Source organism: Vitis riparia, chromosome 1, assembly GCF_004353265.1.
Source record: "Vitis riparia cultivar Riparia Gloire de Montpellier isolate 1030 chromosome 1, EGFV_Vit.rip_1.0, whole genome shotgun sequence".
Classification (NCBI taxonomy): Eukaryota; Viridiplantae; Streptophyta; class Magnoliopsida; order Vitales; family Vitaceae; genus Vitis; species Vitis riparia.
In genome coordinates, this window is record NC_048431.1 from 5,896,590 (window position 1) to 5,910,278 (window position 13,689).

The 13,689-nt window shown below is 31.4% G+C and overlaps 1 protein-coding gene across 1 annotated transcript; it reads left to right on the forward strand.

The window, feature by feature from the left end:
• The first annotated feature begins 7,116 nt into the window (after nt 1-7,116).
• On the forward strand, nt 7,117-12,430 carry LOC117924128 (cyclin-SDS). Its single transcript, XM_034842701.1, has 7 exons — nt 7,117-8,303; nt 8,488-8,652; nt 10,310-10,476; nt 11,104-11,232; nt 11,368-11,548; nt 11,986-12,030; nt 12,188-12,430. Exons 1-7 carry the CDS (start codon nt 7,206-7,208, stop codon nt 12,218-12,220), a joined length of 1,818 nt encoding a protein of 605 aa, XP_034698592.1. The 5' UTR covers nt 7,117-7,205; the 3' UTR covers nt 12,221-12,430.
• The last annotated feature ends 1,259 nt before the right edge of the window (nt 12,431-13,689 follow it).

Sequence of the window (13,689 nt, forward strand, 5' to 3'; positions counted from 1 at the left end):
TTTTTTTTTTTTTTTGCTTAAAACAGTTTTTTCCCATTTTCTTCATCTCATTTATCTCCTATAAATCACTGTCTTTAATCCTCTTGGATTAAGAACCGTTTGGCATTAATTATTAAAATTATTTACCAACATTTTAAAAATACTTAAAAATTTTTTTTAAATCACTTATAATATTAAAAAAAAATTACTTATAGTATTTTTTTAATAAGAGTCCGTTTAATAATGATTCTATAAAGCGTTTTTAAAATTTTATCATTAAAATATTAAAAATACTAAAAATATTTTTTAAAATCATTCTTAAACACATTCTAAATGATTCTTTTAAAAACGTTTTGAGATAAAATATTTTCATTAAAAACACTAGGAGGGAAACACTATTAAACACACACTAATTTATTAGAGGAATTAAAAGGACTTATATATATATATATATATATATATATATATATATATATATATATATGACTATTTTAATAAATTATATTAAAACTTAAATAGTTTTAATTTTATTAATAAATTTTTTTAATCTTATTGATTTGAAATTTCATCAAATGCCTTCAATTATTTTCTTTTGTTATTTTTATTAATCCCTTTTTTTTATTCAAGATAAAAAATAAAAAAGTATTTCACCATTTATGAACAATTTTAATCATGAAATCTGCATAAGGAAAAAAAGAAATGTAGAAAAAATTTCAAATTCTCTTAATTAGCCTATGTTTGGTTTTAGAAAATGCTTTGGAAAATGTAAAAAGAAAATTGAGCGAAAAAGTAATAAATAAGAAATGAAGAGTAAGGAAAATAACAAATAAAATAGACTTACAATTAATAAATTATTGTTCTTCAAACTTATTTTATTTATTTTAGTTTTTTTATATAAAGATTAAAATTTTAAAAAATTAAATAAACTTGAGATTTTTAATTATTTTAACTTTCTTTCTTATTTTTCATAATAAAATCAAATATGAGAAATCATTTTCATAAATAATTTTAAATTTTAAATACAAAATAAATAGATATTAAACTAAGATTGATTTCTTTCCCAGCTATTGCAGCCTTTTTTTTTTTTTTTACACATTGGCAGACTCTAAAGATACACGTGCTTTTATAAGGTTATGTTTGTATTGATTTGTAAAAAAATCAAAAAAGCATATAATGAGAAAAAAAAATGTCTAATATAGAAGTAAGGAAGCATATATGTCTTGTTTAATGGACCTTTTTTTTACCTTGTATAAAAATTGTTTTATATTTAATAAAAATTTTATAATATTATTGTTATTTTTTGGAAATTTCTTTGGAAATTGTTTTGGCTTCAATTAGGAATTGAAATAGAAATCAATTCATAATTAAAAAAAAAGAGTAATATTACTATTTAAAAAAAGTTAATAAACATAAAATCATTTTTCATTGTAATTTAGAAAGACTAAAAGAGATTTTTTTATTTTAAATAAAAAATATTTTTTTAGTAAAACTAAGAATAAATTTTACGGTGATTCTTATAAGTGTTTTTAGTCTTTCTAACACTTGAAAATATTTATTTGTCAAACATTAAAAATGCGAAAAACATTTTTTAGAATCAATATCAAATACACTGTAAGAGCCCGTATAGCGGTGATTTTAGGAAATGTTTTTAACATTTTTAATACATAAATTTTTTTATCATTCAAGTGTTTGAAATGTTATAAACGTTTTTTAAAATCATTATCAAACACACTCTAAGAGCATGTTTGATAGTAATTTTATGAATTATTTATAACATTTTTAATGCTTAAAAGGTAAAAATTTTAAAGTGTTAGAAATGCTAGAAATGCTTCCAAGAAGCATTACCAAACAAACTCTAAGAATCTATATAACAGTTATTTTAATAAATATTATTAGAATATATTTAGCAGTGATTTTAAGATATGTTTATAATCTTCCTAATACTTGAAAATTTTAAATTTTCAAGTATTAGAAATATTAGAAATATTTTCTAAACTCACTATGAAACACACTTTTAATCTACAAAGTGTTTTTGAAAAAAAAAATTAAGTGTTTAACAAAATTTAAGAAATACAAAGAGATATCTTACAACTTAATAGTTATATATTTTTATTTTATCTAATATTTTTATTGTAGTAAAATCTCTCACGTTTTAGCAAGAAATGATACCGCAGCTAAAAGGGCATTTATTTTTCTAGCTTTTTGTTGAAATTAATTTACTTTTAGGCTTTAAGTTGTTTATTTTTCTATTTTTTTCGTGGCTTATTATAAACTTTTTACTAGATAAAAAAAATAACATTTTGATTTTTTTTTTACTTTTTAATATTTAATAGAAATAAAATATTAAAAAAAAACAACCTAATACTTAATACTATTAAACATTAAAATTCTATTTAAAATTAAGTACAAAATACAAACACCACCTAAGTACTTATATTAATCCAACATGCAAGCATGTTAGAGTAATTATATACTCAGAAGTGTCAATCTAGTCTTATTAGAGAAGTTAGTTACCATTCTTAAATATTCTAATTTATCTCCGTAAAATGTGTTGTGCAAAGGAGAATATTCTTTATCTTTCTTCTTTGATTAATTGTACTTGTGTTTTAGGACTATTCATATTACACACTCATGTGGAGTTTATTTTTTTAGCTAAATAAAAAAAATCAAAATATTTAGTTTTTCCTATTTAGCTAAAAGTAACATGTTGACATCATCGGACATAACTAAATTGAACCTATTAATAACAAATTCATTTTAGTTATATTAAATGATATCAATAGGTTACTTTTAACTAAACAGAAAATGTTAAATATTTTAGTTTTTTTTATTCAATCAAAAAACAAACATCACCTAAGTTTTTTTTTTTTTTTGATACTTGAAATAAGGACTTCTTAACAATCGAATTTGCATCAGTACCGAGATTAGGAAAATAAGAACAATTATCCATAAGAAAAATAATTGGCCAAGAGAATAAGTCAGTTTGTTGGGGATTCTCCTAGGTTTAGCTTACCATATACTAAGTTTAGAGAGATTTATCAAAAAAAAATATACTAAGTTTAGAGAGACTAAAAAAGGCTTTTTTATTGAATTCAGTAGGAAAAAAAATACGCTAAGGACACTACTCAACATTGATCAAACCACCCTCACTGGCTGATGCCCTGGAGGGGATGTCTCGTACCTTATAGTTCAAGAGTTAAGGTGTTGTTGGTATACCGACCACTTTTCATTGATGTATATGTTGGATACTGATACAATGGCGATCTATTAAATTGATATGGTACGACTAATTCTAGAGGGAGCCTCATTATTCAATTCTATAAGCAATAATACTAAACTAGTAACTAAATATTAATCAAACTACTTTCCCAATGTTGTTTTAGGATTAAATTCTACTCTTTCATTTAGTTCATTAATTTAAACTTAAGAAACAAAAACATGCTTTGGGATATTCCTCCATTGATGCAACTGTGACTGACTTGTAATTGTCATACTCTTACTAAAAAGATAGAAGGTTGTTGCGATTGAAAATTAAAAATACAAATGTGTTGGGTTGGTATGATATTCTTGTGTTTTTCTCACGGCATAGTCCCGTTGTGAACCTGCCTTCAATTATTACCATTTTTATCAATTAATCAGGTAATTAATTATCATTAATAACTAATCTTATTGATTTTTTAAATTTTCCTACATCTCTCATGAGGTTATGTGGCCTTTGCTTAATCATATTGTTATCAAATTAATTTAAAATGGACCCACGTTGATTTTTCTAGAGATAATTATCTTTTGGACCAAATTAAGCCCAAAAATTAAGATTTGGTCCATAAAAATTGCATAATTGATGGAGAGGATATAAAATATGAAGAAACCAATATAGCCTTCAAAACTATTTTTTTACTTTAATGTTTGAAAAACTTTTTGATCTTAATTTTTTTTATTATAAAAATATATCATTTAAAAAAATAAATTTGACATATTTTTAGTTATTTTTTATATACACAATTTTAAAATATATATATTTTCCAAGATGTTTGATTTTTAAATAATAATAATTTATTTTTATTTTTTTGGAAAATCATGTATTTTTTTCCAAATCACTAAATTATATTAAATTTTATTGAGGTTTGTAAAAGAAATAAAATTTAAATTAATGTTTTTCTATATTTTTTTTCATAGTCAATAAAGGTCATTTTTGAAAAGATAAAAAATTCACATCATTCTTCTCAATTTTTACACTTCCTCTAAGTTTTGGGCTTAAATAGTGAACTTATATGGATCAAAACTTAATTTTTGGACCCAATTAGGTCCAAAACATAATTGTCCCTTTTTTCCCAAATATATTACCTAAACCATACCTCCTCACCTTTCTTCTCTTGTCATATCACTATATTGGTTTATTTAAAACCCTAATGTTTTCAAACCACGTAAAATGCACTCACCACCTTCAAATTTTTGTCTTACATCACTTTTTTTTTTCTTTCTCCTTTGCTCCGTCAATTCCTTATAGTATAGTGAAATAATTCTCTTTTATCTATAGATTTATATGTAACTAGGCAATCCATGCTAAAAACCCATGTGTCTCTTTGGATGATTTTGCTTTATCTTCATATTTACACTAACTTATGACATTGAAGCTTCCACCCGTATAACTACAAGTGGTATTCAAGTCCAAGGTGAAACTTTTAAAAGAGCCAAGAAGAATAGAACATAAAAGAGAGTTACAAGAGGAATTTTGTTTCAAAGTAAAGTTACTCTTTATGTCATTAGAATGTGACACATGAAACATATATTCTATCTGAAGTCAACACGGAGAGTATTTATCTTTCAACTTTTGAGATCTATATCTAGAGAAGGGAAAGTGGAATTGGATTTAAGAGTCTTAAAGCACAAGAATGCCTACCTCCTATTGCTTGGTGACTCATGTGTATAAAGCAAGTTTGAGATACATGGGAGAAAGTTGTACATATACCATGTTGTTTAGAAGCTTTCTTCAAAGAAGTTGGTCTTTTTCTCTACTATGTTTTTCTAATGCTTTAACTAGAATGGTTGTATGCTTAGTTGATGGTAAATAATTGAATCAACCATGATCCTCTACAGTAAAATCATTTAAGTAAGAAAACAAATTTAATTAAGGATTTGCATTCAATCATATAGATATTGCCCACTTTGAGCCCAAAGGGGACCCTTACAACTTTAAAACATATCTATAAGATTAAAAGGAGTCTATACTTATATAGTATAAGGAACTTTAACTCATATCCGATGTGGAATATCACAAATCACCCCTTCATATAGACACAACGAGGACGTTGTGTTTCATAGGATTGTAAGGTCAAACAAATAAACACCCTCTATAGAGTCAAACAAATCCCCACATCGGGTTCGAGGATCAGTTTTGATACCATTTGTAATGATATGTACCCATTCATATAAATATTGTATGTTTTGGACCCACAGGGACCCTCATGGCTTTAAATCACACTTATAAGGTTAAAAAGAGTTCATATTTATATAGCTTTAGAAACTTTCTCCTCTATTTGATGTGAGATGTCACAACAAACCTTCAAAAAGAGACAAAAGAGAGGAAAATGAAAGGGAGAGTGTATGAAGACATAGAAGAGAATTATGTATCTATTGATTCAACCAAAACATTTTAGGATATCCTATAATTTTACTTCATTGTGGGAATTGAACTCTTATTCTTTTTATACTTCAATCCATTTCCTAACCTTCGTTATAGTTGGAAAGATTCAAGACAATAGAGTATGTTATTCGAAAAGGGGATATGAAATAGGTCTTTGCCTTTTCGGTCTTTTTAAGAAGTAAAAGGAAGAAAACTTTTCAGAACTTAAGATCTAGACCATGAATGTCATTAATTACCAAGCATCCCATTAGTGTTCTAATAACACTGGGATGGACTTGGCATAGTTGCAACCTGAAGATATGGAAAATACTCATGATAAGTGGATGTAAGGAGATTTTTAAATCAGCATTAAAGAGGGAATAATGTAAAAATCATTTTACTACAATTATTGAAGGTAGGATCTTACTCAAGTGCAAAATGATGTTGAGGCCTCCAACGAAGAGAAACTTGAACATGTCATTTGCCTAGTCAATATTTCTTGGGGTTGCCTTAAGAATCCACGATAAGTAAAAACAAAATTAGAGAGTATGGTAAAAGGAATGATACTTGACTAGATGAGAAATGAAAACAAAAGGATGAGAACATCGAAAAGGAAAGCCACCGAAAGCAAAAAAGACGAAGTAGCATAAAAGTATTCTGAAGGAAAAGAGGTGGTTTTTTTTGTTGCCCAAATGTGTCACAAAGGAGCTTTTAAGTAGGGTCGAAGATGTGTGATTTCCAAAAACAAATTTAGTATTGATCATCATGAACATTGTCCTTGATTTACAAAATTTATTCAATTAGTCAAAACATCATTGGAACATCTCATTAGACACATGGATGAACTAACTCCCTTTTTTGGGTAGTGCTAGGTAACATGTGAACAGCACAACATCCAATCCATGCTCCAAGGCACCAAACTTGAAAATCTAAGTTTAATGATTAATTCTAAGATAAGTTGATCCTAGTTTCTGTAATTTGTGACATGATCTAATTACTAATTCACTGTGGATAACCCACAACTGAAATTTGTGTCACTATCCATGATAGAACTATTATGCTCTAATATTATGAAAACGGAGAAATAAATGAAAGAAAGAGGACAGTATTTGAACCCTACACTTTTATATGGGCATAATTATCTTAAAATTTACGGCGATCTTAACATTCGATAACTCTTGCTCAGTGTGGTATTCATATAGAGTCAAGTTTATGGCTATAAGTTAAATTGTCACGGTATACAATTAATGACATGAAAAGAAGAGAAAATTGTGATAGCATGGCATGAATGCTGAAGAGTGAAGATAGGACCCAAATCCAAAGGGGTATGTGCTGACGTGGACGGGCCAGACATAGAGAAGAAGGGGTGGAGCCCTGATATGACCACGTAAGGACGTGGGAAGAAAGCGCGACTGCTGCGGTGGACGCCAGGCTATAAATGCCACGCCTACTGCCCGCGTGTCACTAGTCCACTAGCGCCAACGGCCTCAACCGCCCTCACTCCAAGTCTCTGCCAAAGCCAAACCATATCAATCTTTCCGACTTCAAATCCGAAACCGAACACAAAGATCAAATTCGGATTTGCAACGGAGAAGCAATCACGATGAGGCCCAAACGCAATCGAAAGAAGCGAAACTTCGAATCACTTCCATACAACAAGAAACTCCGGTCGAAGCTACCTCGCCGGAGACGATCTCAGATCTCTCCAATTTTGTACACGACTTCGAACTCGAATGCTTTCCGTACGAAATCTGGTTTACATGCTTTTCCATTGCGTTCAAGTTCTTCATCTTACAATTCGAGTAGAATTTCAAGTTTTCTGAGGAAGAGAGAGTTTGAGGAGATAGGAGCTTCTGGAGCTGTAATTCGAGGAAACGAGAAGGTCCGGAGAATTACTAGATCTTATTACCGACAGAAGCAGAATGAGAGAAAGTTGGAGATTGGAGACGGTGGTGTAGAAGCGTCTGAATCGTCCTGTGTGGAGTCGTGTTCTGGAGCAGATGTTCGAGTCTCTGCAGAGGCAAGTTCTAAGTTCAAGAGAAAAAATGCTGAAAATGCCAAAATAATTGGAGGAAGCGAAAATCCGGAAGCAGTTCTGCGATCCGAGATTTCATCGATTCAACAAATCGCCGGTGAAAATTTGAAGTCCGATGTCAGAAACATCAAGAAATCTTCGGAAAGGAAAGACAACGACGTAACTACTTCAGTTACATCTGGCGTGGAATTGCCTTCGGAAATGAAGTTTCCGAATGCGAGTTCACCTCTTGGAAACAGAGCTTTAGAATCTGAGATCTCGCGAAGTTCACGAAATTACGTCGATGCGAACTTCACTGTTTCGAATTCTAGTTCAAATTCGGAACAGATGCCAAAGGGCTTAGTTTTTGACTGTGATCTTTGCTGCTCGGAGTATCTGTCATACGATGAGGTTTCAGATTATTCGTCCAGTCACGAGATGCTAATTTCCGAGATGCAAACGGATGTTCTCCCGGAAAATCCCGAACTAGATTTCTCCGATTACACTCCGTCTCTCTTCTTCGAGTCTGGAAGCGAATTCTCTGAGAGATCAGAGGGAGATTCGACTCGGTCACCCACTTTCTCGTTGTTTGTTCAGTATAATCAGCAATTTTCCAGATTAGCTTCTCGTCTTGATGCACGAGTTTCTTCATCACTCGTTCAAAACGAGTATCGAGATGAATTTACAGTAAGTCATCGTTTCTGTGCTTTGAAATTTAGTTTTCTCATTTAGTCTGACCAGTAAGAAAAGGCAAGACAAGAAAAAGAAAAATAAAAGAAAATCCGTTCAATTCTTTTATTTCTTCACTGTTTCCACGGTCTCATGAAATAATCAGAGTCTATCTCTTGAGTTTAAAATTTATTTGGTTTAGTTGTTGAGGTTCGAAGACGAGGACGACGAAGAGAGCTACCAGAGGTTCAGGAGCAGAGAGAGAAAAGCGTGCCTACATGACTATGGCAAAGAATACTGCTCCAAGACGGAGTACGGCGGTCTCGTCGCCGAGCAGCGGTTATTGATGGTACACTGGATACTTGAGGTCAGTTTTCTCCGACCAAGTTTCCTTCTACAAAATCGCTGTGGTTATAAGTAATCATTCGTCAATTCATCGCCGGTGGCGATCTTTTTCTGATCTAAAACAGTCGCACAACTTTTTCGTGGTTTTTTGGGCTGTTCCACAAATCCCCTGGTTAAATACAGCATGCATAGTTATAATCATATTCTTTTATTATTTGTTGATCATCGATCGATCTATCAACTAAATTATTGAGTTAAAAATAAAAAATAAAAGTGACTATAGGTCATAAAAATATAAATTTATCAAATAATTTACTTTTAAACATTAAATTGTTCATGTTATATAATTTTGTTTATTATATAATTTTGTTTATAAATTTAATAATATTCATGCACCATACGAGAATTTATTTGAAGTACGAGGCTCTGGTATAGAAGGCTCTAAAGATAAAGCTGCGAAATCAATCTTTTCCTCACCAAACCAGGAGTATTTTTCTTTTCCACGCTTCAAGTAGTTCATGAGCGTGCGTTCAATTTGATTGATGGGGAAAATATTTCATATAACTATATTTTGCTGCTTAATGTGATGTCTATTGGAACTGCTGATTTAGTGCATCACGCATCTAGTCTCTAGTATTGGTGACACCGCCAGTGATCTCTTTACTTTGCTTCTGTTGGTTAGTTCTCTTCTCATGTATGGCAAAGGTACTAGGTCATGGAACGTGAACATCTAGTTCAAATATTCCCATTTTGTTTTTTCTGGTCACTTTATGTTGGTTACTTGTACTGTATGGGAATGGAACATTGCACCGGCAATTCCATGGAGTTTTCATGCAACTTATTGAAGCATACAACGTGTTTAGACTGCTCTGACGTTTCATTTAATATTGCGCGGTAGCATGTAATTTTGTGAGTTGGTAAGTTGTGTAATGCTCTTTTTACCTGACTGAATCGAATGTTGAAGGCACCAATGACATCTGGAGTTTGTTGAACCAAATCTCGGGTCAGCAGTTTTCCAACACATAAAAAGTGCGCTGGGAATGATTCAGTTTGACGGATGCCATTGCAAATGATTGCCTCTTAATGGTTTGACATTTTTTTTCACCTAGTCTTGGTTTTAGGTTTACCATTTTAACAAAAGAAATAAAAAAGTAATTTTTTACATCTAAATTATTATTTTATGAAATTCTTTACATAATTGAAACTTCTAAAAATATTTTAAGAAGTACCTGAGATCAGAAACTACAGTCATTGAATTATTTTTAGTTTTTTGTCTACGAAAAAAAATGGAGATTTGACTTTTAATTTAAGAAGGAGCCGTGGGAAGATCTGAAATCCCATGGAATTACGATACGCAACAACTTTCGACCATCTGAATTAGAGTTAGAATATCAAATCAAATTGACATGACGTTTTAATTTTATTTTCTGAATAGTAGTTTACTTTAATAGGGAGCTTAGTGACTTTGCAGTTGGTGGTAAATCCTCACCAGTACTGGATTTTAAATTTTGCTTGTCAGGTAGGGAGTAAAATGTGCTGTCTTCCTTTCCTATGATCATGCAGAGGCGGTCCGGCTTATTGAGTGATTGATATATTGGTTATGTCGATATCAATATATAGTATTGTTCTTTTTTTTCATTAATTACTGGTTGACTCATCCACGTTCCCTGAATTAGCAGCAATCTGCCGCAAAGGAACTCCAGAAAGAGACCCTGTTTCTAGGAGTAAACCTCCTTGACCGATTCCTCAGTAAAGGATTCTTCAAGAACAAAAGGAGCCTTCAAATTGTCGGAATAGCATGTCTTACACTAGCCACGAGGATAGAAGAAAACCAGCCTTACAACAGGTATGGTTAAACTTTTTCTGTTGTTTCATTTTCATCTCTTTTTAGATAAAATTAGTTTTCTTTTGATTTATCAAAAATGGGAGAAATGGAAAGAAATTAAAGTTCTGATTATTAGGTTATTTCTGTTTGGCCCTTGAGAAAACAAAATTTCTACTCAGCTAAGTTTAACTTCATGCGTAGCTGGGCTGATTTTTTCATCAAAAACACCAAAGAACATAAGATTAAAATTTTAATTTGTTCTCCTATGGCTTTTTCTTATTTTTGTCAATCAAATGAAACACAGGAGGAAAAGCATAAGTTCTCAATTAGCTTACTGCCATTTCCGTAAGAAAAGGCCTGTTTGGATACTATGGGGTCTTGGGTAGGAAGTTTCCACAGCATAAATTTGATAATGATTTTACAGTAAAGAAATTCCCCCCAACTCTATGGCATATCCTGATTTAAACATCAGTAGACATGTTTAAAGCTCACCGTGCCATGAATTGTTAATAGTATGTGGATACTAATGACAAACTGTTACTTATGGCATGAAAACAGTATGTAAAGTACAGCTTATTTGTGGATTTCTTCATATGGATACGTAAGTTGCAGTTCCCATAAATTTTCTTATATACATGTGATTTTCAGCCTGCGGCAGAAGACATTTTGCATAGGAAACAATGTGTTTAACAGGCGTGAAGTGATAGCAATGGAATGGCTGGTGCAGGAAGTTCTCAATTTCCAGTGCTTCATGCCCACCACCTACAACTTTTTATGGTATGCCATTTCTCCCCATCAAATTCTTGTGATGAATGCAATCTGGGTTCCATGAACACATGCCAACATGCTCTTTTTGTCCATAATTTTTTTTTAACTGTTTCCTGTACATGGGTGCATGAAAAAAATCCATAGGTTCTACCTGAAAGCTGCAAGGGCGAGTGCGGAGGTGGAGAGGATGGCCAAGTACCTGGCAGTGCTAGCGCTGCTGGACCATGAGCAGCTGTGCTACTGGCGCTCAACTGTTGCAGCAGGGTTGGTCATCCTTGCTTCTCTAGCAGCCAATCAAGATGCATCCTGCCAACGGGTCATGGAGGTATTCATAGAGCCAAGCATTGTCTTTCTTTCAGCTGTTTAGTTCAGTGAGTTGAGTGCTTTCTCAGTGTATCTAATTTGCACATTATTTCCATAGGCTTAGGAGTATATGCACATTCCCTGAAAATGCAACCACTGCATCATGTTTTACATAGAATTAGGAACAGCCAATTTCATTTGCAATAGAATTTAGAGTGAATCTGTCCTGTGATTTGGGTGAATCATATTTGAGATTTTAAGAGATTTGGCGGCCTTCGCAAATTTTGCTCTATTATTGGTGAGGTCTCCTTGTGTGCTTGTGTCTTTGCAAATTAAGGTTCAGTTTATTTACTTGTCTTCATTTTCATTTATTTCTATTGGATATCCAGACTTTCTTGACATGTCCTAAATAAACTTCCTATGGAATTGTCACGAAGAAAAAATAAATTTTGATTGCAGACCCACGTAAGAACGAAAGATGATGATCTACCTGAGTGCATAAAGGTAAGGAATCAAACCATATGATAGTGTCCTGTCATTCAGTCACCCTTTTTTCTACAATTGTTTCTCCAAAATGAAATTATGAATGTAGATGTCATGGTCCCATTTTTAAGATAACGTTGGTTGACAAGATCCCTGATACTGTATATAACTGCAACAGAGTATGGAGTGGTTGGTAAAGTACGTGTCCTAGCAGAGAAAAATAACGCGAGCTATCTCCTTTTATTCGGAAATTGAGGAAGTTCTTTCCACTCTGGGCAAAGGACATGGATAACCGGTGGGTCAAGGTAATCTCTTCCAATTTTGATCAATATAGTAAGACAAATCTATTTCCATCCTAATGCAATAGTAGCTGATGCTTCATGTATACTGTCCATAAAGAAAAAGAATTCGTATCTTTTTTCATAAAGCCACTCCATGCCTATAAATTTGATGAATTCTTTTAACGACAATAAGCTTGTTATTATGCAAGTCATGACTGGCCATCACAAAAAAGTTCTGCCAGTTTATTTTTTTCATTCAAATCTTTGAGAGGACATCTTAGGGATCTCTTTATATATATGATCAAAGTACATATGAAATCGTGATTACCGCAGCTGAGATTGCTTTGAAGCAATGATCATGCCTTGAGATGTCAAACCACCTGAAGTCTTAACATACTACCTAACCAATGAACATGAACTACTATTCAATTTTTTGGCAGGTAACTCCTCTTCGTTTGTTCGCATACAAATTTATTGGGGAGAACGCATGTAAACAACCCAATAGATTTGTTGGCGGCAGTGAAACAATTTTTTGAATTCGTGGGACTTAAAAAAGTTAAAAATAGGGTTTCTTGAAGCTATTCCAAACTTTTATTCCTTGCAAAGTGGGAAAATGTTGCATGCGACCTAAATCATTTATTTACCCTATAGTCTATACTCGAGGGGTGGGGACAAAGGGTACGGTAAGTTGTGTTATGAATGATGCAACCTGGATGTTGGTCCAAAATATAATCCAAGTGAAAATTTCCAGGAAGCCTTTCTATAAAGAAGAGAAAGGGAAGTTATGTAAAACAGTAAAAGGCAATCCCCACCAACTTTTCTTCTTCTTTTTGCTTTTTTTTTTTTTTTCTTTAAAGAGAATTATTTATTAATGTTATGTTTTGTTTCAAGAAAGTATTAAGAGAAGAAAAATGTTAAAAAATTATTTTTTCATATTTTGTTTTATTATAAAAAAAATTGAAAGAAAATTAAATATAATTAATATTAGTTAAGTATTTATGTATTATTAAATTATTTAATCTTTATATATAATAATTAAATAAATGAAATGAGTTTGAAGTCACATGTAATGATAATTTATCGATTTTAATTTTATTTTTTTAATTTTTCTTTTCTATATTTTTTTTTCTTACATTTTTCTTTCAAAAATTTTAAAATCAAACAAAACCTTAATGATAAGGGAACTTTAGAAAGTTATTTTATTATGTATCGAGTCTTTCTAAACTATTTATAAAAGGAGAATTCCTCCATACTTAAAAGTCTACAATACCCTTATTACTTAAAAGAATTTATTATTGCATTTAGCTATGAAATCTCTTTAAGGATGTGAATCAATCTACCTAACAAGTAGAGGTAGAAGATTAAGAATGGTGATGTAGCAGTGAAAAAACGTCAATAT

What these genes read in the sequence shown, in the direction of transcription:
- LOC117924128 (XM_034842701.1), top strand. Translation starts at nt 7,206, where the DNA reads ATGAGGCCCAAACGCAATCGAAAGAAGCGAAACTTCGAATCACTTCCA. An exon ending in TGGTACACTGGATACTTGAG is followed by an intron (nt 8,653 to 10,309) that starts GTCAGTTTTCTC and finishes CTGAATTAGCAG; the next exon opens with CAATCTGCCGCAAAGGAACT. An exon ending in CCTGCCAACGGGTCATGGAG is followed by an intron (nt 11,549 to 11,985) that starts GTATTCATAGAG and finishes TTTTGATTGCAG; the next exon opens with ACCCACGTAAGAACGAAAGA.